At 33.6% G+C, this 25542-nt stretch overlaps 1 protein-coding gene across 3 annotated transcripts in view; it reads right to left on the bottom strand.

The window, feature by feature from the left end:
• LOC127699183 (xanthine dehydrogenase/oxidase-like) overlaps positions 1–25542 on the bottom strand; it is a 92739-nt gene that overhangs the window by 47257 nt on the left and 19940 nt on the right. For 2 of the 3 annotated variants that reach the window (XM_052202934.1, XM_052202933.1), the window contains exons 4-17: positions 25068–25176; positions 21772–21898; positions 17415–17476; positions 16383–16454; positions 11797–11871; positions 11448–11586; positions 10790–10957; positions 9945–10021; positions 9365–9458; positions 8424–8536; positions 6649–6833; positions 5193–5355; positions 4240–4450; positions 1354–1526 (exon numbers count right to left, since the gene is read on the bottom strand). In XM_052202934.1, coding sequence (XP_052058894.1) covers positions 1354–1526; positions 4240–4450; positions 5193–5355; positions 6649–6833; positions 8424–8536; positions 9365–9458; positions 9945–10021; positions 10790–10957; positions 11448–11586; positions 11797–11871; positions 16383–16454; positions 17415–17476; positions 21772–21898; positions 25068–25176 — 1768 coding nt within the window. Of the gene's footprint in view, positions 1–1353; positions 1527–4239; positions 4451–5192; positions 5356–6648; positions 6834–8423; positions 8537–9364; positions 9459–9944; positions 10022–10789; positions 10958–11447; positions 11587–11796; positions 11872–16382; positions 16455–17414; positions 17477–21771; positions 21899–24660; positions 24753–25067; positions 25177–25542 lie in introns of those variants that run through there. The other variant, XM_052202935.1, reaches the window with a different exon arrangement.

Here is a 25542-nt window from a genome sequence, read left to right as displayed (position 1 = left end):
TATAAAATGTATCATTCTCATCTCAGCATGAATCAGGGATACATTTTCATAAACTGTTAACACAGAGATATGTCTCGCCTATTTGTTATTTTTGATAATGCAGATGTTGAAATTAAAATAGCAATACTTTAACATATAAGTTATGCAAATATTCAAAGTCAATGAACCATGACTGAAGGTACAGGGCTAAACAATCTCCATGGAAATAAGATGTGCCAATGCTAATACAATTGCATATCGAATACCACTGACTTTTTATAAGTTGTTCCGTACAAACCTAAACACAAACATTAACTTGTAAACTATGCAAAAGTTTCAAAGTCAATACCCATAATGAGGGGGTGGGGTTATATAATCTCCAAGGAAATGAAACGTGCAAATGCCAATACATTTGCATAGCAAATATCAATGACTTTACATTAGTGGTTCATCTTAAACTGACCTAATCACAAACTTATACATATAAACTAAGCATAAAATTCAAAGTCAATAGACCGTGACTGAGAAGTAAGGACCAAATATTCTCCATGGAAGATATGTGCTAATGCTTACACAACTGCATACCAATTATCATTGACCTACCACTAATGGTTCACCTTAAACTAACTAATCACAAACTAGAGCAAGAGTTTCAAAGTCAATAGACCATGACTGAGGGTGCGGGGCCAAAAAATCCCCATGGAAATGAGATATGCCAATGCTTATACAACTGTATATCAAATATCATTGACCTACCACTAGTGGTTCCCCATAAACTGACCTAATCACAAACTTATACATGTAAACTAAGCAAAGTTTCAAAGTCAATAGACCATGACTGAGGGGGCAGGGCCAAATAATCTCTATGGTAATGTGATGTGTCAATGCTTATATTACGGCATACCAAATATAATTGACCTACCACTAGTGGTTCACAATCAACTAGACCTAATCACAAACTAATACATTGATGACGCAGCTGCCCCTGCTGCCGACGCCGGAAATAGCATACCTATGTCTCACTTTTTGACTCCGCCAAGGCGACACAAAAAAAGGGAGTTTGATTTCATTTATATATATGACATGCGTCTGATAGAAATCGACTTTATGCAAATGAATATCAATACATCTATAAATCTATTTCGGGTTGAAAATATCTCTACAGAAAGTCTATAACTCTTTGAAAATTTAGTTGTTATAAGAACCATACAAAACAGACCAAAAATCATCTTTTTATTTCGTATTTGAACGTTCCAAAATCAATCAAAGTCTTATACATGTACATGTATGCGTGTAATTGCATAAGGTTGATTTCTATTCAAGGCAGCTCATACATTTTAGGAGGTATCAAGATGCACCACCATTCATAGTTACCTCAGTGGAAGCAAATGACTCCTCAGGAATAATTCCCCAAGTATTATGTCCAGGAACATCTTTGTGAGAGATGAAATCAACAACTCCTGTCATTGACAATGCCTTAGTCGGATCAACCTTCAGTAATTTAGCATGAGCCTGTGTACTGGTAACTAGGGCTAAATATAACTCTCCTACAAAAAATATAAAAGTACAGTTGAAATAAAATTCTTTCCTATTCATGAACTATTTATATGACTTTTTTTATCGAAAGCCGCAATCTTTTAAATTAAAATGATATTGTATGGAGAGATCTTCTTTTGCTAAATTGATTGATTAATTGTTTGATAGTTGATGATAAATGCCACTTGGCTATACCGGGAGTACTTGGAAAGAACTACAACCTTTGACAAAAACTGGCAATAATTAAGATCCAAGTAAAAAAAAAATCTTGCCACAAGTAGGATTCCAACTCACAACTTCAGAGTTAAAAGACACTATAGTGATCACTGTAGATGAAATATTTGGATCGCTCAGCTACAAAGGTCTCTGCAACATTGAAACTTGTTTCATAGCTGATTCTACTTAAGCGGGAGCAGTGATTTCAGATTTATAATCCAATACCTTTAAAATTCTAGTCATATTTGCATACTTGATTGAACTAAAAGTTGAATTATGTTTGCTTAATATCCAGTTGCAAATATTTCATGTATAGTCAGAAAGAGAGTGAACACTAGGATAAATCAATCTACTCTACCCTGTGTTCCAGTAATTATTTTGTTTCTAAAAGAATGTATGTTGTTTGTTCAGTAGCAAATATTACATGCAGAATAAGGATAAAAGGTAATTTTGAGTTGGTAAAAGTGCACTAATCTTGAGAATTGATTGGTGTTTAATGCCACTTTCAACACTATTGTGCTATTTCGTGGCAGTCAGGTTTTATTGGAGGGGGGAGCCAGAGTGGCCAGAGAGAACCACTGACTTTCGGTAGGAAAACTGACAATCCTAGTCAATAAAGATCCGAGTCCAGTGCACCTGTCCTGTGCGGGATTCGAACTCAGAACCTCAGTGTTGATAGGCTAGTGATACAGTAGGACTACCTAGACCATCCGGCCACCAAGGCCCCCTAATCTAGAGAAATAATTCCTGAGCAGTATATAATATTGCACGAGCATACTTAGTGCAAAATGAAATATTGCGAGGGACAATATTCTTCAATTATATTTCAATAACACTTTTATATTATAGAACCAAATATTTCAGCAACTTTGATGATAGTTTGTCCAATTCCAGCAGCCCTAATGCTTACATTTAAGCTTCATTTCAAGTTATCTCCCCAGGACATTTTATAGCCGCGGAACAACGACGATATAATTTTTTTCCATGACAAGTCCGACAATAGAGGCAATTAAGAGTGATTAAATAGGTGTTAATTGCCCTTTGGGCAATAACTGTTTGGATACGAATACCAAAAGCTGACACTTATGACATGACTAATAACACGTGGTCCAATCGCAAATTTTGACATCAAGAAAATGGAATCAATAAATCATAAACAATTCGAAATCTACATTTGCATCATGGCACAACCATCTTCTAAGAGAAGAACAAAAACTACGCGGGCTACGTCGATGTTGACAAACTGGCTGACCAAACCAAGTTGTAAATATTAGGAGATTTTTTTCATGTCGATTAAACAGCAATTTTTCATTTATAAATAAAGGAATTCAAGGATATAAACGATTTAATTTCTTTAGAAAAGAGGTTTGGTCGTATGTTACTTCAAACTAACAACTTTTTAAGAAGTATTTTCTTTCCCTTCCGGTACTTGTTACTCGAGAGCGTATATTAAACATTTTGATTTTCGGCAAAATAAGTTTGATACTTCATTAGAAAGTGATCAAAATTGCCTTTAGTTAATGTTTCATCCATTTATTGCATTAAAAGCGTCATATTCATTCCTAATCGCTTGTCAAACATTATTCATTTTCGTTAATTTTTCTTCGACCGCCATTGGAATATTTGTACAACTACAGATTGGATGCAGGATTCATCGGAAGCGGACCAGCTATAACCAAAATCCGCATTTGTATGAATAACTACAGATGCACAAATGGCACAGCTGACAAAATAATAATGATCCCAAAAGAGAAAACTGCGCATTCCACTCGCATTAACAAATTTTTGTTAGATCTCCTTGCTAAATGTATTCATTTTGTAAATGCATTGTTTCAATATACTGATTAAAGTAGCTTAACATTTTGATATGAAACAACTGGGACTAATACATTGAGTCCCAGGAAACAATGAATTTCATAAACATGATAAACAGAAGTTTTTTAATTGAAATTTCATTGCTATATGATACTTTCTCTTCCTTTTTGATATAAAAAAAAAGTTCTTTTTTGTACTAGATATTTAGTTGGTAGTATCTGACAAGAGGAAAAATATAATTCTGTAACTATAAATGAATATAGAAGACATAAACTGAAACAACTGTTATACTTTAATTGTATTCTCAGTTATGAATTGTACAATATAAACATAACTGAAAGGAAATAGAGCATCGCCGCGATGCGACAAATGACATTGAAAAAAATACAGTTTTATTTTTTTACGCCAAATGTGATGCTATCCAAAATTTCTGGGGAGAACACTGATTTCCACCATCTTGTTTATCTCTTTTTTCCTTGCATGCAAATATTGTTTTACTCAGAACCTCGCTAGTGCATACCAAACTTTAAGAAGACAGTGTGGAATGAAATATTTTTACAACATCGGAAATGGTCTACTTTTCAGGTTTATTAGAAGAAGACAAGTATAAATATTGTCAAATATTGCATTTATATTTTACAAAAAGATTTACATGCAATTTTTGATTCTTATATATTATAAAAGATAATATACCTTCAAATGATGGCATATCATCCACATAGATAGCTTCCCCTGTGGCTTGTTTCATGGCAGATAAATGGACCAAAGGTCGTCCTACAGCATCTTGTGGTGGTTGCCCAGGGGCCACTTCCTCATAGATTTGTGAACCTTTACTAGGATCTCGATGGAAATTAGGTGTGGCACTTGTAAACGACTTTGGCACTTTCTTACTTGGTCCTGACTTCTATAATAAAAAATAATCTAAACATACGAAGAAATCTTAAGTTGAATATCGTAAAATTAAAAAAAATTGAATACCTGTAATATAAAAATAGCTAGTAAAAAAATAAGTATAAATTGTTATCAATAGTAAATTACTATTCTGTGGATTCATCATTATTATTTGGAGACCAAAATTTCACTGATTTCATGGGTAAAGGCAAACCTAGAATTTAAATGTTTAATGAACCTGTCCCAGGTTAGGGGGAGGGTTGGGATCCTGCTAACATGTTTAACAAGCCACAAGCCTCATTCTGTATGTAAGTGCCTGTCCCAAGTCAGGAGCCTGTAATTCAATGGTTGTCGTTTGTTGCTGTGTTACATATTTGTTTTTCGTTCATTTTTTTGTACATTAATTAGGCCGTTAGTTTTCTCGTTTGAATTGTTTTACATTTGTCATTTCGGGGTCTTTTATAGCTGGCTATGCGGTATGGGCTTTGAAGACATTTGGTCTCTTTTGAAGAGTTGTCTCATTGGCAATCATACCACATCTTCATTTTTATATATAAATTTTCTATTGGTTTGTATGCAGACTTCGGCAAAACCACGAAATCAAATATCTATGAAAACATAACTTTACCTCAATCCACGATAATAAGTATCCATGAAAAAAATGATTCCACTGTATATAATCAAGAAATTGTTGTGGACAAATACAGAATCTGCATTCATGAAACATTTGAATAAGATAAAAATGTCGACTGTACCTGTTGTTGAAGCTGTAATTGTGTTGTCAAATAAAACTTGAAGAAAAAGCTTGTTGTAAGTGTTCGTCTGTATTCTACCATTCCACCAGGAGCACCAGGGGTCAATTGAAGGTCATCAGCCATTAGTCGACAGACATCATCTATTAAGCTGTCATCCCACTTCCTGTAACAAAGAAATGAAACTTATTGTCAGGTTAAATCTAATCAAATGGGAACACTTAGGATCAATCTGTTGGTTGCTGGCAAACAATCAACACATGTTATATGTCATCAAACCCCAATAAATATTGTCACCTTTCACTAATCATTTTAATTCCCCCCCCCCCCCCCCCCCCCTTGCCCCAACAGAAGTGAAATACTATGCCTAAACCCTGCTTATGTTCTAACCCACACTAAATACAGTAGTTTCCACTCTACCAAAAACATGATCAGTATTCAGATTAAAGCCGGTCAATATTGTTTTCCCTTTTATTAATTTTTAATTTGCAGTTACAAATTTATTGCCTTAGGCCCAAGGCCAACCCCTTTTTGTTATCTACAAAATCCTAAATTATGTTGATTTGATCCTATCATTTCCAGTACTATTGGACAAGTAGACATTCCCTAACCCCAACCCTTAACGAGAATATGTGATGATTGAAAACTATGCCCCACTTACACTATCACATTTCCATGTTTAGTGAACTACTGACTCTGAGTCAAAACCCTGATTTGACATATTCTTTTATAAAAGTTCATATCATAATGAACATGTGTAATAAGTTTCAAGTTGATATGACCACAAATTCATGGTAAAAACTACCTTAAACAAATCTATAGCCTAATACTGGATGAATAAATGGACAAATATGCTCATTGTTGAAGGCCATACAGTGACCTATAGTTGTTAATTTCTGAGTCATTTGGTCTCTTGTGGAGAGTTGTCTCTTTTGGCAATCATACCACATCTTCTTATTCTTAAATTAACTGATAGTCGGATGTACAGACTGGAAACATCACCTACTAATTTTGTAGGTGTGAAATACAAACAACCGAGGGGGTGGACAGGGGTAAGAGAATATGGGAATGAGGGGGTGGGAAGTGAGTCAGGGGGGAAGGGAAGCAGGAATCAGGGGACGGGAACCAGGGGTAGAGAGGGAGTAAAAATAGGGATGTTCTGGGAAAATGTTTTTGACTGATTTTTGTCTGGAAGCAAGGGGGAGGAAAGTAGGAGAAGGGGAAGGGAATAGAGAGTAAGAGTGGAGGGAAGTGGGAGTTGTGGTAGGGAATCAAGGACCTCCTATCCAACCTCTCACAACTGAATTCAGCTCCTTTTAACCACTTCTTAAAATTCCTTATTTGACCTTTCTGTATTACTATCCTGGAAACCTTGTTTATCAGCATATATTTTTGATAAATACAATGATAAGTATTCCAGATAAAAAAGACTACTCCTCCTCAAACCTATATACAGTACCTTCCAACCACTTCCTTCATTGTCTTGACAGCCATTACTGTCGTGGGTGCCATTCCTCCAAAGGCCATGGCCATCTCCTTAATAACATTAGTATTGTCCTCAAACAAAACCCTGAAGCCAGCATTGACTATAGCTATATCATCTTCCCTTCTGTTGGCTTGCTTGTATCCTCCAAAGTATTCATTCTATAAAATTACCATTTAAAATTAATCAATATTCAAGTGGTAAAACGTTAATTTTGAAAATCAATGTCTGTTTCCTCCTGTTTAATGTAAATAGAGAATTCTTAACCAAAAAAAATCATTTTTAAGAGATGGTATGAGACAAATTAGATTGGAGGGAGAAATGGAAAAACTTTTGGTCTGGATTATGAGAATATAGAAATGTTGTTAAACTAGCAATCAGAGAATTGATTGATTGATGACTACTTAATGTCGAGTGGCAAATTCAGGATAATATCATGTAAATCTGATATTAATATTTCCTTTTTTCATGTGCTCGCTCAGGGGGTAACAGTTTGAAGGAATACACATTACCTTATCAGGAAATATTGACATATCTTGAATTTATAGTGAGATGAGAGTTATTGCTCATTGTAAGAAGACATGGCTGTGATTTTGAGATGAAGAACAGCAATAAAAGCACATTTACCGGTATGTTGCTTTTGGTTTTTCCATGTGTGTGCAGTAGTTTTGTGTCATGAAATGATACACCATATCCTTTCTTTTTTCATTATATTATTAAAACTCCATGACAACCAGTCTTTATCTTCTTATATTAAATGCCATGTGCTAAGTGGAATAGAAGCAAATAACATATAAAGTCTTTGCTCAATGACCTTCTGCTATCTTGAGTCCATCGAGAATGTTAAATAACTGTTGAAATGGAAAAGAAAAGATATGGTGAAATGATTTATTAAAAAACTTACATACAAAAAGAAAGATGTGATTGCCAATGAGACAACTCTCTACAAGAGACCAAATGAGACAGACTTTACATACACATGATAAAACCAAAATCAAAGGAAAAGCTTGTATTGCTGTTATTCACTTTAAAATCACTTTATACATGAAGCAAAAGCTAACACCTCACTGCAAGTTCACGATAACACTAGTTTGATGGAGTTTAATTGACTAATATAGATAAAGCTATGATGTGCATCAAAAACTGACACAAATGTGGGGTAATATTAAAAACTTGAAATAGCAAAGAAATCTTACAAATATTAATCAACTTTATAAAAATAAGATGTGAGATGATTGCCAATGAGACAACTATCAAACAAAGTTCAAATGAAGTGGATGTAAGCAATTATAGGCAACCGTACGGTCTTCAACAATGAGAAAAACCCACATATAGTCAGCTATAAAAGGCCCCGACATGAAAAATATGAAACAATTCAATTGACAAAACTAATGGCATAAATTGTAACAAACAAATATGACAGACATGACCCAACAATTATCACTGAATTACAGGCTCCTGACATGGGACAGGCACATAAAGAATGTGACAGGGTTAAACATGTTTGTGAGCGCTCAACCCTCCACCTAACCTGGGACAGTGGTGTAACAGTACAACATAAGAACACACTATAAAAATCATTTGAAAAAGGCTTAACTCATCAGATCGATATATACAAAGTAGAAAAACATCAAACAAAAACATATACCGATGTAGCAGGGTATTTATCCATACCTCATCCCTAACAACAAAAAAGACACTAAGTCATCATATTGAGCTTACAAAATGGACAAGACGAAAACCATACTTACTTTCCTAGTAAATGGTACAGTAACATTGAGTAAAACCTCATCTGATTTTAAAGCTGTCTTTCTGTATCCCAGGAAAAACTTATCATCCATTGTTATGTTTCTCTTTGAACCACCTGGAAATACATTTTATGATAATGAAAAATACATTTTATAATGAAAATGTGGAGATGTGGGTAAAGAACAAAGAAAAAGCAATATAAAATCACAATAAACTACAAGTCATCATATAGTTTACAATTATGGACAAGAGACCAAAAACATATCTTAAGCTCTAAAACTACACAAATATAGGACAGATGAAGATAAAGTGGATACCTCAGGCTATTCCATTTATTTGGATGTAGAAGTGCAGGAAGGGACATCTATATTACCCCAGAAAACCCAAAAACTTACTGTGAGTAGTTTGGACTACATCAAATTTGTAAACAACAATAAATGATCAATGGCCCAAGTCCAAAAATAAAATATCTTCCTTCCCTCCCACATCCATTGTAATGGACTAGTCCTTATTGGTAGGGTTTTGTTATGCTAAATTCATTTTATCATTCAATTGTATGATTCTTTTCCGCTAAAAACTCTTAAAAAAAATATTTGGCATAATCTACAACCCCTCCTTTACACCAACATTTTTTTTGGTACAATCTAAGATTTTAAATTTGGACAAAAAGATAACCTATTTATATAACCCAAGACCAAAAATTTGGGCAAAAGATAATCTATTTATATAACCCAAGACCAAAAATTTGGACAAAAGATAATCTATTTATATAACCCAAGACCAAAAATTTGGACAAAAAGATAACCTATTTATATAACCCAAGACCAAAAATTTGGGCAAAAGATAATCTATTTATATAACCCAAGACCAAACATTTGGACAAAAGATGATCTATTGTTTAGTCTCTATCATGCATTAGATTGTTTTTATAAAGACTTGTTACCTGCAGATTCTACCTGGAGAACAGCACCAGCAGCAAGAAACAGGGGGTTTAGATCTGATATAGGACTAGCTGTGATTATGTTACCTCCAACAGCCTAAAATATATCAAGTTGATCTTTTGAACACCAGAGTATTTGTATAAATCATTCAAATCTATAATTCTTTTCTTTTGTATGAAAAAAAAAATACTAATAAGACCTGCTCAATTCAGTATAGATAATAAATAATTTTTATTGAAAGAGCATTTCTTTAAAAATCTATTGAACTTTTGACAACAATATATGGTATAGAATGTAGAATAAACTTTTGCCATAGAGATATGTCTTGAATGTCAGCAGGAAATTCAGAAAAAGACAATCTGATGGGCAGCAAGATTGTTAATTAATTCAAAGGACTGGACCATGACATAGAGGGCAACGTGTCAAAATGATCGTCAAACTGAAATGTGCTGCTTTAGAAATAGAGAAGAGGCCAGGAAAATATAGCTAACAAGCGATTGACATAATTAGGGTTTTGATAACATTTTTATGCAATCTCTACCCCCCCAAAATTTTGTTACTCCATTTATCTGTCAAACTTACAGCCACATTCCTGATTTGGTGTCCAGCAAACCATCGTAATATTTCTACTATAGCTTGGAAAACTCTGGTCTGGTAATCTATAATGGAATGGAAAAAAAAACATGTTTTTACACATCTTCAAGACTTTTTTAGAATATGAATGACAAATTAACTTAGATGACTTAATTTGTCCTAGTTGGTTTCCACTACTTTCTGTCGGTCAAATAACAGAAATTTGATTGGTTTTAGTAAAGCAATATCATATTACTACTTTGCACTTGTAATAGAAAAGAAAGGATAATACTATATTGTAAGCACATATTTCCTTTCATATTTTTTTTTTACCAGTCAAATTTTTTTTACTTTAAGTGAAAAAAAATCTTAAAAAATGGGTTAATAATACATGTATTTATTTTTATGCCTTTAAAATGTATTCTATCTCTATCAATGTTTATACAGATGACTCAAACTTGATATCAAAATACGACCTTGAACCTCTCATTCCTTCTCTTCTATCAATGTCTTAACTATATTCTCGATAACATACTTTTACTTCAGAATTGTTGTGATGATTTATTTATTTGAAAAATACCATCAAAATTTCTGATTTTACAGTATTACCCAAACCTTAACCCTATCTATGAACCTGACCCATATTACCTAGCAGCTCCTCTATTAGTGTCTTTAATGTATTCTCTATATCAGTTTAAGTTACAGATGACCCAAACTTGACCCTTATCTGTGACCCTTGACCCCATATTACCTGGCAGCTCCTTTATTAGTGTCTTTAATGTATTCTCTATATCAGTTTAAGTTACATGTGACCCAAACTTAACCCTTATTGGTGACCCTTGACCCCACATTACCTGGCAGCTCCTTTATCAGTGTCTTTAATGTATTCTCTATATCAGTTAGCGTCACAGATGACCCAAACTTGACACCATTATCTAGTTGTGTAATTTGGTTGAGCTCTGCTATGTGAGTACAGCCGATGATAACTGGGTAATTCATATTCTTTAACTTTACTTCTAAACCTGTGTAACCAAAAACAACATATTTTCAGTAAGAGAAAAACAGAAATCTTTATAGTGCATGCTGATTTTGCTTTTAAAACAAAAAGAAAACTGTAATTTACATATGGGTTGACCCATACTGATGCTTTATTCACAAATGCAACAGCATTGCAATGCAAACATAAGTTTTTCTCATTATTTTTGTGCTCATTAAAAAAAAATAGAGAGCACATGCTGACCCTGCTTTCTAAAACAAGTCTAACATTTTAGGTACTAAGGTAAGATAAAGATAGGCTGATGATTTATATCCAAAAATTTCAATATTTGAATCAAGTAGACATGTTCTTTTGTTCGTGTGTTGCTGTCAAATTAATATGAACCTCACATCTCCCTTTTAATAATACTGGTTAACTAAAAAGGATTATGGTGATAAGGCTTTGCACAACATGCTATGTAACATTTTTCAGTTTAAACACAGACTTGTAAGTGAAGAGAAATGAAAAGTATATACCGACTTCTGTATTTCCTATGACAAGTTTGGCATCAGGGTGTTTCCCTTTTAAGTCTAGTAGTTGTTTAAGTGTTGTTGGTCTGTACCATTCTACCTTCTCTCCTTTGAAGAAAATATTTTCTACATCAAATTGGTCAGTCTGAAGATAAAAAATAAACAAAAATAAACAACAAATTGACTGATGAAAAGTTTCACAAAAACATTTTTTGTCGAATCCTCGGAAGACTGCAGGATTGTCTGTTATGTATAAAACTATCATGGTGAGCTTAAATGAGACTTGATTGTGTTTTATATCTTAATTCTAGAGGAAAGATACAATTTTGTGTATAATTTAATATCAGATATTTACCCGTAATTCTGGAGGGAAAATAGGATCCTGTGTTGAATCTAATGGTAAATATTCACTTGTCTGGCCATTCTCTGTCTGTAATAACAAAAAAACATGAAATTTTATTTATTGTAGCTCTGGGTTGATACAGTTGGTGGTGGACTATTAGTCTCTGTGGGTATCATTAGCTTATCAGTCAGTGATTTGGTACTGACATGATTTATAATGTACCTTTCTTAAATTGTGCGATTATAAATAATGAAATTATTAAGATACTAAGGTTCAAACTCCCTCAGTCAAAGTTGATAAATTTGGCTATAATTTTTAGGTCCATTTTAATCATATATCTTCAAATGTTTCAAGTCTTATACATCCTTGGCAATTAAATATTTGTCTTTGAGTGTTTCCTAATAAAGCGCTTCAGATGCATATATTTATAAATTGTTTATTTTGATTTTTATCAATGTCTAGCGAATTTTCTGCTAAAATAAATGTACAGGCTTTCTTGAACTTGCAATCAAATGTGACCTTTTGCTCTGGATTGAAGGCCTCACTTCTACTTTGGTGTGAAGAACAGGAATTAAAGTGCTATTCTTGAGGCCCCTCATGGGGGTGTCCAAGTAATCACATAATCACAATTCAAATAATCAAAAATACAGTCCTAGATTATCAAATAATCAAATAATTATGAAATATTTGGGCTTGTAATCAAATAATCACTATCAAAAATGGCCAAGTAATCACATAATCAAAAACCCCATGTGAAGGCTCATTCTTTAGCTTTGTATTTTGTCAAATGCAGAAAGTAATTACCAGTAACTGCCACAAACAAGAATGCACTCATTTTCATACAATAAGGTGTAGGTGTCTGACAAATCTTAAAACTGTGCATATGTTACAACTCATCAATTTTGAGTTCCTGGCCTAATATGAAGTCATTCTGTTCTGTAGTATTGGAGAAATATGAGACAAATTTTTTAAATTTAATCAACATATTGAATCAAAGAGCTGAAAGCTCTGAGGAAAAATGACGCCACTGTCTCAAATATTGTGATATTTTTTTAATATGCAAGTCTTGATTTTCACATACCGTAATAAGTTTAACATTGCAACATGTCTCGTAAGCATATAATTGATATTCGTATATGTGTCTGTTTTTTCAGTACAAATGAATAGGTCAAGACTACCTGAATGATCTACAGTATCCAATAACTACTGGCTGTTTTTTTGTATAAATAAATAGGTCAAGACTACCGGAATGATCTACAATATCCAATGACTACTGGCTGTTCTTTTGTACATATAAATAAAGACTACCTGAATGATCTAAAGTATTCTAAGTAATGTGATTTTTTTCTTGCAATTACATTTTTCTAAATCAAGAATATAGACTACTTGTATCCTTTTCAAACCAAATGATTATGAAGAGCCTGTTGTTAGCAAGCTCTTATACCCCACATACTCATTAAATAAGTTACTAGTGACCTAGTTATTTCTGTTACTTGAAGCAAATTATATTTCTGTATATTTAGACAACAGTATAATATTGTTTTACTAGTTTTATTTCACCTTGAAGATAAGACAAATAGGGATACTCCTTCGATTTTTTATTTCATGTCAGTCAGGTCGCTTTATATGAAACTTTTAACCACTTCTCTGCCATATTGTTATTTTATAACAACTCTGCCCTTGACCATGTTGACCCATGTAATTGATATTCATTCTTTAACCATATATCATAGTCAGTTAGTTTTTGATTTTGCACTCCCACACCACCTTTCATGTCTTTCAGGTCAAATGTCTGTCTCCATTTAAGTTAATGACATTGAACAATCATGGTATTAAACACAATTTCAATAGTGATTATGCTGTTCTCGTGGGTCACTATATATTCAACTTGGGTAGCATTCCAGTTATTGAAGATTTGTGTCAGATTAGAACAATGATCAAGATCTTTAGGAATGGATCTTATAATTTAATATGGAGCCATAGTATGGGACCCCTACACGGTAACAAAAAAAAAACAAGCTTGAAAGGATACAATGTCAAGCGGCAAAATCTATCACCAGAGATTACAAGTCAAAAGATAACTAGAGGATGGACGGGATACGTCTCTAAAATGCTTGCTGAACTGGAACTACAGCAAGATCTCCAGACAAGACGAACAAAGCGTTGAAGCCAGAAGTTAATATTTATGTAAAAAGTAGTTGAGGGGCTGATTCCCACTATTGAACCATACTGTCATTCTATAATATCATTGCGTAAATATTTCTGTATTGGCCTTGTTATTGGTCCATGTCTTGGGTGTATTGGTCTGAGGCAAAGCGGAAGGCCAATACTGCTGGCCGAGGACCAATAATAAGGCCAATACAGAAATACACGTAATAGTATCTTTATTAATTAACTACAGTGTTACAATATTTTTTTTATTTCATTTCACAAGAGATAAACTTTTTATACCTTGAAGTGGAACTATCCAAATCTCAGTTTCCTTTTATAAGATGCAATATCTAATGATTCGGTGCCGTTTGACTGCTGGCTGAGAACCAATAATAAGGCCAATACAGAAATACATGTAATAGTATCTTTATTAATTAACTACAGTGTTACAATATTTTTTTTATTTCATTTCACAAGAGATAAACATTTTTGCCTTGAAGTGGAACTATCCAAATCTCAGTTTCTTTTTATAAGATGCAATATCTAATGATTCGGTGCCGTTTGAAGTATCTTCAGCCTTTTCTCATCTGATGAATTTTTCTACCCTTTCCAGTCACTATAAAGTGTTACAACTTTAATTAAGACACAACACATAAATAGTAATTGGAAAGGTACTGCCATTGCATGTGTAATGCAAATATATTTTTAAAAAAAATAATGTAAGAGTTGAAATTGATACAACTATCCATAAGCCATTTGACCAAAGAACGAAGATTTGCACAATTACAGAATGCATATTCCTGGTTCGGGTTTAAAAATAATCGACCGTTTAAATACAAAACATGAGAAGCGACAGTAAACAGTAAAAACCAATTTGTACCATCGACATTCTGAAATTATGAGGTCGTCAAGAAATGAACTTTGTGATAATTTACTCATTCCCCAAACCTGAAATAATCCCATCGTCTACTTTCAAAATGCTTTTTAAATGAATGGGACCGTCTTTAACCTAAAATATATGCCATACTGAACGTTTCAGCTTGTTTATGGTGAGTAAACCTTACAAACAACTGTTTACTTTCAGTTTGAGTTTATCGTGACTTACGATCTAAAAACTAGAGACGTTCCGAAATCCTGTTTTGTAAACAAAGATTCATACGCAAATCTGGATAAAGACCAGTTCTATCCAATGGATATCAAAATGATTCCGATTTTCACTTTTTTTAATGATTGTAAAGTTGAAATGGCATGAAAGGCTGACATTATTTAGGAGAACTATTTTGTCTAGCGATTGCTGATCATTGGAGGGTAAAAAGTCCAACACCATAACAAAACAGATCTATTAATCATGTATACATACCGATTGTTTACAATTGTAAGACATGTGCATAAAAGTGAAAGCTCGAATAAATATGAAAAATATAACAAAGGGATAGCTCCAAATACCATTTAATAACAAAAAACATATGGAAAGGTCAAGATATCTTTTTGGTAAATAAAATAAAGTATTTAAACTGGTTCCCGTCCGACTACAACACTTTGTTCGAGTGTAGCGTAATACAAGCAGTTTCCAGTTAGTATGTAAAATAGTAAATATGAAACCCAGTGCGGTAGGCGGAGGCAATAATCGTCTTCCGTAAGTTCTGGTCAATGGTATCGGAAACATGCCGCTGATAGCATCATTTTCCAAAAATGTGGCAAACAGGAAGTAGGTATTTGATACATCCAAAAAGTGCTCACGCATTACAACTCATCAATGTCAAGCTGCTGACCAAGTTTACAGACATCCTGTTTAGTGTTGTAAAATAAAGAATGACTATCATATTTTTGTACAAACAGACCATTCAACAGACACAGACAAACAAGATATTGATCATTGTTGCTACATACATGAAAAGTTTCTCTCTATCTATTCTAGTTTGTGAGATATTAGGCAAAAGATTGGTAAAAATCTTTATTTAATGGCAAAAACTCATTTGAAAAAGATGTCCTATAGTTTTGATGGAAATAGAAAATAGGTACATCTCAACATTTTGAACATTTCTGCCCCTATCAAATTTTCTCTATCCATAGCTGTTTTCAAGATAATAGACAAAACAATGCATTTTACCGCCTCGTTCTATTATTAGCCATGACCGCCATGATGGTTGACGAGCGGGGTCATCTGACACATTTTTTAAACTAAATATCCCAATGATGATTGTGACCAAGTTTGGTTAAATTTGGCCTGGTACTTTCAGAGGCAAAGATTTTTGTAACAGTAAATGGACGACAAGTGAGGAGAAAGGCTTGCTTGGCCCTTTTGGCCAAGTGAACATAAAAATGGAATTAGGAAAAGTTGCAAATGTATGCAACAAATGTAATAAGCATACGTTGTTTAGATTAGACGTAGCAGAAGATAGAAGCACTTAAGTGTCCCAAATTAAAAGTAGGAACTGTATACTTACTCCATTTTCTATAACACCATTAGTACATTTTCCTGTGTTTTTACAACAATTTTCTCCCATCTGACAAAACTCCTTCCAATAGAAAAAACACACAAATTACATACTTTTTTTATATCAACATTCTTAACAATTATCTCAAGTTCTGTATTTCAAAAAAAAAACTTTTTTAATATCCTTGTAATATGAAATCTATTTTCATGTGGATCAATGCACCTTGAGCAGCAGGAAAATCCATCTTGAAGTTCAGATTTACATCAAAAGGACCAGAAGTTAAGGATTTATATCATGCCACTAAAAAAAAGAATTATTTTCCTTTGACATTTCACTGTTTTCTCAACCATGGCAGCTTGGTGAAAGTACCCCAATGCAGTCCTCCTTAAGTTCTTTTTAAACCAAAGTCCTATGAAGAAAGTATGACATAAGTTTTTTAAGCCAAAAAAAAAAATCAACACTTTAACTTATTAAAAACTGTGCACAAGTTATACTTATACTAATATCCAAATATGACATTTTGACAATGCTGTTGTTAAAATTCATTTGTTTGGCCAAAAATAAATAAAAAATCAGAGTTTTCAGTTGGAATAATTTTTTAAATTTTACTTGTAAATATGCAAGAGTGTATATACTAATTTAAACCTATTGACATTTGGTTTTCTTTAAAACTAAATGCGGGATGGCAAATTCAGCATTTTCTCTATTTATCAAGGGACATAACTCTACAAAAGTGAAAGTGATGAAATCAAAATTCAAACTTGATCTGTGTTTCCTGGTAAAAAGTATTTTGTATATAAGTTTCATTACATTTGGTCAAGACAAATTATAGTTAGAGAATGGAAACAAATTTCTGGACGAACATACTGAAGAACATACGGAGGGACAGGGGTTAACCTTAATGCCCCAATCGCCTAGCAGCTGGGGCATAAAAAGAGCCCCCATACCCCCTGTGTTTACTACTGGAACAACCCTAACATTCAAATTGCCTATATGGCTATTTTATAATAAGATAAAAACATTTTCAGAAGCAAACCCTACCTTTGTAAATGATTTAAATCCTTCCAGTATAGGTCTGTAGCCAGTACATCTACATAGGTTACCTGCAAGTATATAAACATTATTATGTCTATAGATTTCAAGGTGTTAAAAAAATCTTTGATTCTATCAGAGGATAGGACTTCAGCAAAAAAAACCAAATTCAGTTCAGGGGGAGATAATTTAACAGATATTACTTCTGTTCTGTAAAATATCATGAAAACAAGAACAGGAGAACCCTTTTACTTTTCATTTTCTACATGAGATTGATTGAAAAATATCTCCTCCAAAATGCAAGTAAAATATCAAATAGTATCATAACTGTTTTTATAAATTTAACTTATAATTATTTCCCCTATAAAATCAACATTTAATATTCCATCACAAATGTTTCTCAAAAAGTAGTATGAATACATTTTTTTAATCAATTTGATTTGGAATGCAGATACATTGAACTATTTTTGTAAAAAAAAAATTTAAATTCTGTGTTAAATATATATACTGTGGATTCATTGTTATTCGTGGTATACCAATTTTCGTGGGTTTCGTGGGTCACAGCGAACCACGAATTTAAGAATTCAACGAAGAATAATCCCGAGAAATGTGTATGGAGTCGGATGTTTATTTCCGGTTATGTTATGCAGTTCTAGTATAGTGTTGACTAGCGATAAACATTGTAACATAACACGCGTTTTTAACGATAGAAGATACAAGTATTTTGATTAAATCAATAATAAATATATCGAATATCAGTGATACTTTACTTTTTAAAAATTGATTAAAACTGTTCATGGAAAATTACTGCAAGTTGTTAATTACCGTGTCATAGTTTGGTTTACTGGGGATTAAAAATCAACAGGATTAAGTACGGGGATATTGCCCGTAGGTAATATTGTTTATGACAGGAACATTTATTTTCACACCTTTTACTTATATGACTGTTTATTATATCGTGATTAGGGAAATGAGCTTTCAATCATAGAGTTTTGAATGCCTTATAAAATTCCGACAAGAATTTATAAATTGTAAAACAAACAAATAGTTAGTTGTCTCTGTTCATTATTGTAATAGAAGTTTTCAATGAACCCTTTAATATAGAATGACCAAGCGTGGATTTTGACAATTCAAAACTTTTTCAATGAATTCCTTCTTTTTTGTTTGTTTCATTATTGATCAAACAAGGAGGTAATATGATCTCCTTAATCAAAAAGAAATCCACGAATTACGTATCTGATTTTTTTTTTTTTGTAATCAGCGATCCACGAATTTACGTATACCACGAAACGTCTTTTTTTCTCTATCCACGAAAATTAATACCCACGAAAATAAATGAATCCACAGTATTGGAAAACAGTTGAAAAGAATTCCAAACTATCCAAGATTTTTCCCGAGCCTCCCATGATAGCTTTTAGGCAACCCAATAGTCTGCGGAACCTGCTGGTGCGGGCTGAAGTGTCTGATAATAGAAGTACTTCTGGAGAATGTCGTTCGTGTGATGAAAAACGCTGCAAATGCTGCCTACAGATGCATCACTCATCAACTTTTCACAGTAAGGCAACCGAAAATAACTATAGGATATTTTGCAATGTTAACTGCAAAAGTATGAATGTTATTTACATTCTAGAATGTTCGGTTTGAGGCCTCCAATATGTTGGTGAGTCAAAGCAGCCTTTCCACAAACGCCTCAATGGCCATAGGAGTGATATCTCTAAGAAGCCACTTCTCCCAGTTTCTCAGCATTTCAGACAGTCTGGTCACAAACTTGATGACTTTAACCCCATGAAGATCCTAGTGATTGAACAGAACATTCACTGGAGTGATGCCCAGCTACAGGTTGGGGAAAGCTTTTGGATAAAGGAACTAAATGTACATCATCCAAACGGCATCAATAAAAAATACTAAGTTTTATTTTTCACTCATTTTGGGATGTAAATATACACAGTCACATATATTTGAGTATTGAGTTTTGTTTTATATTATGATGTTCAGGATTTTGGATTAAATCAATAGACCAAAACTTACCTGTATTATTGAGCTATTTTTATACGACCGCAAAAAAATTTTGTGGTCGTATATTGGTATGACGTTGGCGCGTCGTCGTCGTCCGGCGTCGTCGTCCGAAGACACATTGGTTTTCGCACTCTAACTTTAGTTTAAGTGAATGGATCTTTTTGAAATTTTACCATAAGGTTAAATACCACAAAAGGAAGGTTGGGATTGATTTTGGGAGTTATGGTACCAACAGTTAAGGAATTAGGGGCCAAAAAGGGGCCAAAAATAAGCATTTTCTAGTTTCCAGACAATAACTGTGGAACGGTGTATGGATCTCTCTGAAATTATACTACAAGTTTCCATACCACAAAGGGATGGTTAGGATTTGCTTTGGGGGGTTATGGCTCAAACCATTTAGGAATTAGGGGCAAAAAAGGGGGAAAAACAAGGTTGTCCTGGTTAATGGACAAATACTTTAGTACAAAACATAATTTAAAGCAGTGTAAGGGAGATAAATCAAATACATCATTGAAATTATCTCCCTTACACTGCTTTTAAATTATGTATAAAGTAATGGTTAATGAACAATAAAGATAATTTAAAACAGTGTAAGGGAGGTAATCCAAATACAACGTTTTGGTTACTTCCCTTACACTGCTTTTAAATTATGTTTAAAGAAATGCATATTTATAAAGGAAGACCAGTAAAAATATCTGCAAATGTTGCATCATTTTTTTTTACAAAAAAATCCATATGAAAGATTTGACACTATATTTTTAATTCTATTATAAAATAGATTAAGTGAGCACTATGGTAAATTTAAATGGGTAATTATGGTTGCCAACTCCATTGGAAATTTGAATTGAGATTATGACCATATCTTGAGGGAAAGAATTTTTTGGGGGGAAAAAAGGGGGGGGGATATAAAGAAATTGTGGGGGGGTCAATTTTTTCTCATTTTAGATTTCAGAAATTAAAAAGAATTATTCTTCAAATATTATTTTTTTTTCTAATTTCAAATATTGAAAAATTTCAAGAAGTAATCTTTAATTGCACAGTATGGCGCATTAGATTTGTAAAATCTTTGATCACATTTATTTATTTGTTATGCCGAATCTAACAGTGTATTTAGATTTTTAATTTTGGGTCCAGTTTTCAAAATAGTCTACATTAAGGTCCAAAGGGTCCAAAATTAAACTTAGTTTGATTTTAACAAAAATTGAATTCTTGGGGTTCTTTGATATGCTGAATCTAAAAATGTGTTTAGATTTTTGATTATGGACCCAGTTTTCAAGTTGGTCCAAGTTGGGGTCCAAAATTAAACTTTTTTTGATTTCAACAAAAATTGAATATATGGGGTTCTTTGATATGCTGAATCTAACCATGAATTTAGATTTTTATTTATGGGCCCCGCTATCAAATTGGTTCATATTGAGGTCAAAAGGGTCCAAAATTACTTTGTTTGATTTCAACAAAAATTGAATTATTGGGGTTCTTTGATATTCCAAATCTAACCGTGTATTTAGATTTTTAATTTTAAGTCCCATTTTTTAAATTGGTCTACATTAAGGTCCAAAGGGTCCAAAATTAAACTTAGTTTGATTTTAGCAAAAATTGAATTCTTGGGGTTCTTTGATATGCTGAATCTAAACATGTGTTTAGATTTTTGATTATGGGCCCAGTTTTCAAGTTTGTCCAAGTTGGGGTCCAAAATTAAACTTTGTTTGATTTTAACAAAAATTGAATATATGGGGTTCTTTGATATGCTGAATCTAACCATGTATTTTGATTTTGGACATTGGACCATAACAGGTAAATTAAAAAAATTCAAGTTCTTAGACCACATTCTTTCTGTGTCAGAAACCAATGCTGTGTCAAATATTTAATAACAATCCAAATTCAGAGCTGTATCAAGCTTGAATGTTGTGTCCATACTTGTCCCAACTGTTCAGGGTTCGACCTCTGCGGTTGTATCAAGCTGCTCCCCAGCGAAGCATTTTATTATACATATAATCAGTATTGTTAAAATAATTGACACTGAAGAAGGCTATTTGTTAAGCCGAAATATTTGTCAACACGATTTAATAACAACATCTTCGTATAATACCATCTTATATAAGTATCGTTGTGCAAATCTCTAGACTTATATATTGTCTTATCCACCTTTAATCAATATAATATATTCCTGAAATGTTCTCTGTAAAAATAAAAATGCTTCTTAGTATTTTCTGCTATAAAAGATGCAGTAATATATAACTGTTTTCTCTTTTTTTTCCCACCATAATTAAACTTTGAAAACGAAATATATCAATGTTTTATAGTATAAACTTTAACTTGTACTATTAAGTATTTTAAATACAAAGTATACCTTCAAATGCATTTTCCATTTCTGCTCCAGTAGGTTGTGGATTATTTCTCAGCAGTGTGTACATGGACATGACAATACCCGGAGTACAGAATCCACACTGTGAACCATGTGACTTGGCTATTCTCTCCTATAAAACAAAGGTTAAACATGGCAATACCTGGAGTACAGAACCTACAATGTGAACCATGTGACTTGGCTATTCTCTCCTATAAAACAAAGGTTAAACATGACAATACCTGGAGTACAGAACCCACACTGTGATCCATGTGACTTGGCTATTCTCTCCTATAAAACAAAGGTTAAACAGTTGACATGACAATACCTGGAGTACAGAACCCACACTGTGAACCATGAAGCTATTCTCTCCTATAAAACAAAGGTTAAACAGTTGTCAAGACAATACTTGGAGTACAGAACCCACACTGTGATCCATGTGACTTGGCTATTCTCTCCTATAAAACAAAGGTTAAACAGTTGTCATGACAATACCTGGAGTACAGAACCCACACTGTGATCCATGTGACTAGGCTATTCTCTCCTATAAAACAAAGGTTAAACAGTTGTCAAGACAATACCTGGAGTACTGAACCCACACTGTGATCCATGTGACTTGGCTATTCTCTCCTTTAAAACAAAGGTTAAACAGTTGTCAAGACAATACCTGGAGTACAGAACCCACACTGTGATCCATGTGACTAGGCTATTCTCTCCTATAAAACAAAGGTTAAACAGTTGACATGACAATACCTGGAGTACAGAACCCACACTGTGAACCATGTGACTTGGCTATTCTCTCCTATAAAGCAAAGGTTAAACAGTTGACATGACAATACCTGGAGTACAGAACCCACACTGTGAACCATGAAGCTATTCTCTCCTATAAAACAAAGGTTAAACAGTTGTCAAGACAATACTTGGAGTACAGAACCCACACTGTGATCCATGTGACTTGGCTATTCTCTCCTATAAAGCAAAGGTTAAACAGTTGTCAAGACAATACCTGGAGTACTGAACCCACACTGTGATCCATGTGACTTGGCTATTCTCTCCTTTAAAACAAAGGTTAAACAGTTGTCAAGACAATACCTGGAGTACAGAACCCACACTGTGATCCATGTGACTTGGCTATTCTCTCCTATAAAACAAAGGTTAAACAGTTGTCATGACAATACCTGGAGTACAGAACCCACACTGTGATCCATGTGACTAGGCTATTCTCTCCTATAAAACAAAGGTTAAACAGTTGTCATGACAATACCCGGAGTACAGAACCCACACTGTAAACCATGTAACTTAGCTATTCTCTCCTATAAAACAAAGGTTAAACAGTTGTCAAGACAATACCTGGAGTACAGAACCCACACTGTGATCCATGTGACTTGGCTATTCTCTCCTATAAAACAAAGGTTAAACAGTTGGCATGACAATACCTGGAGTACAGAACCCACACTGTGATCCATGTGACTTGGCTATTCTCTCCTATAAAACAAAGGTTAAACAGTTGACATGACAATACCTGGAGTACAGAACCCACACTGTGAACCATGTAACTTAGCTATTCTCTCCTATAAAACAAAGGTTAAACAGTTGTCATGACAATACCTTGAGTACAGAACCCACACTGTGATCCATGTGAATTGGCTATTCTCTCCTATAAGGCAAAGGTTAAATAGTTGCCATGAAAAAAAACCAAAGTATTCTAGATGAAGACACTACATCAAGTAAACATTTTATCTTACATTCACATCATATTGACTTTGGTGGATAGTTGTCTCATTGGCACTCATACCACATCTCCTTACTTTTATTTTTATAATGAAATGATTTAATTTCTCCATTTTAATCTTGAAATCATCTTTTAAAGTCACAGAAACGATATGTTATAGCCTCATACAACCTTTTAGGGGAAATTAACAAAGTAATATATCAATTTCAAAGGTTCTTACACATCTTCAAAATTTGGTAAACATGATTTATATAAAATTTTAATTCCACACTTACTGGCTAATTATTTGAACCGAGGGAATTTATAATAATAGACATATTATATGACCTGCACTGAGTGAATTCCATCCAATATGTTGAAAACTCTTTAACAGTTGTGAGTCATTCAATATTCATAACCACAACTTAATCCATCTGACACTGCTTAACTGTACTGGGTGAAGTCCATTCTGCATGCTGCCTTATAATTGTGTTGTACAACTACCTCCCCCAAAACAATAACCCATGACCATAGCTTAATCCATCTGACGCACCTTACCTGTACTTGGCGAAGTCCATACTGTATGCTGCCTTATAATTGTGTTGTAAAACTACCTCCCCAAAACAATAACCCATGACCATAGCTTAATCCATCTGACACACCTTACCTGTGCTTGGTGAAGTCCATTCTGTACGCTGCCTTATAATTGTGTTGTAAAACTACCTCCCCCAAAACAATAACCCATGACCATAGCTTAATCCATCTGACACACCTTACCTGTGCTTGGTGAAGTCCATTCTGTATGCTGCCTTATAATTGTGTTGTAAAACTACCTCCCCCAAAACAATAACCCATGACCATAGCTTAATCCATCTGACACACCTTACCTGTGCTTGGTGAAGTCCATTCTGTATGCTGCCTTATAATTGTGTTGTAAAACTACCTCCCCCAAAACAATAACCCATGACCCTACCTTATTCAATCTGACACACCTTACCTGTACTTTGGTTTACTTTTATAAATTTTGACTTGGATGGAGAGTTGTCTCATTGGCACTCATACCACATCTTCTTATATCTATTGGTGAAGTCCATTCTGTATGATGCCTTATAATTGTGTTGTACAACTACCTCCCCCAAAACAATAAGCCATGACCCTACCTTATTCCATCTGACACACCTTACCTGTACTGGGTGAAGTCCATTCTGTATGCTGCCTTATAATTGTGTTGTAAAACTACCTCCCCCAAAACAATAACCCATGACCATAGCTTAATCCATCTGACACTTCTTAACTGTACTTGGTGAAGTCCATTCTGTATGATGCCTTATAATTGTGTTGTAAAACTACCTCCCCCAAAACAATAACCCATGACCCTACCTTATTCAATCTGACACACCTTACCTGTACTTTGGTTTACTTTTATAAATTTTGACTTGGATGGAGAGTTGTCTCATTGGCACTCATACCACATCTTCTTATATCTATTGGTGAAGTCCATTCTGTATGATGCCTTATAATTGTGTTGTACAACTACCTCCCCCAAAACAATAAGCCATGACCCTACCTTATTCCATCTGACACACCTTACCTGTACTGGGTGAAGTCCATTCTGTATGCTGCCAATTCCTTCCACAGTGGTGACTGCCATTCCATGAAGTGAACATATTGGTATAAGGCAAGCATTGGCAGAAAAATGTCTACAAATAAAAAGTCAATATATTCTTTAAGCAGTCAGTTTCAATTACTTTCAATAATGAATGTTTAACGACATTTTCTCATTTGTAACAGTCTCTTAATGTTAGGGTTCTGATATAAAAAAAAAAGCTGTTCCCTTATTAAAGTAGTTTTTAAAATATAAGTATGAAAAATCCATTTGATTATACAATTAACTATTTTTTTTTCATCTGTGAAATAAATTTTAAAATCCTCTCTGAAATTATTGAACCTATTTCCTTGCAATTACAAATGTATTTTAAATTTTAATATGCATTTATTTATACTGCAACTAGTTGTGATTATTTCCTAAATATAGTAACAAAGCTATATTTTTTGCAATGTCAATT

The sequence above is a fragment of the Mytilus californianus genome, unplaced genomic scaffold (assembly GCF_021869535.1).
Source record: "Mytilus californianus isolate M0D057914Y unplaced genomic scaffold, xbMytCali1.0.p SCAF_4, whole genome shotgun sequence".
Lineage (NCBI taxonomy): Eukaryota > Metazoa > Mollusca > Bivalvia > Mytilida > Mytilidae > Mytilus > Mytilus californianus.
The sequence above is the reverse complement of the archived record's forward strand: the minus strand, read 5'-3'. Positions and strand labels throughout refer to the sequence as shown.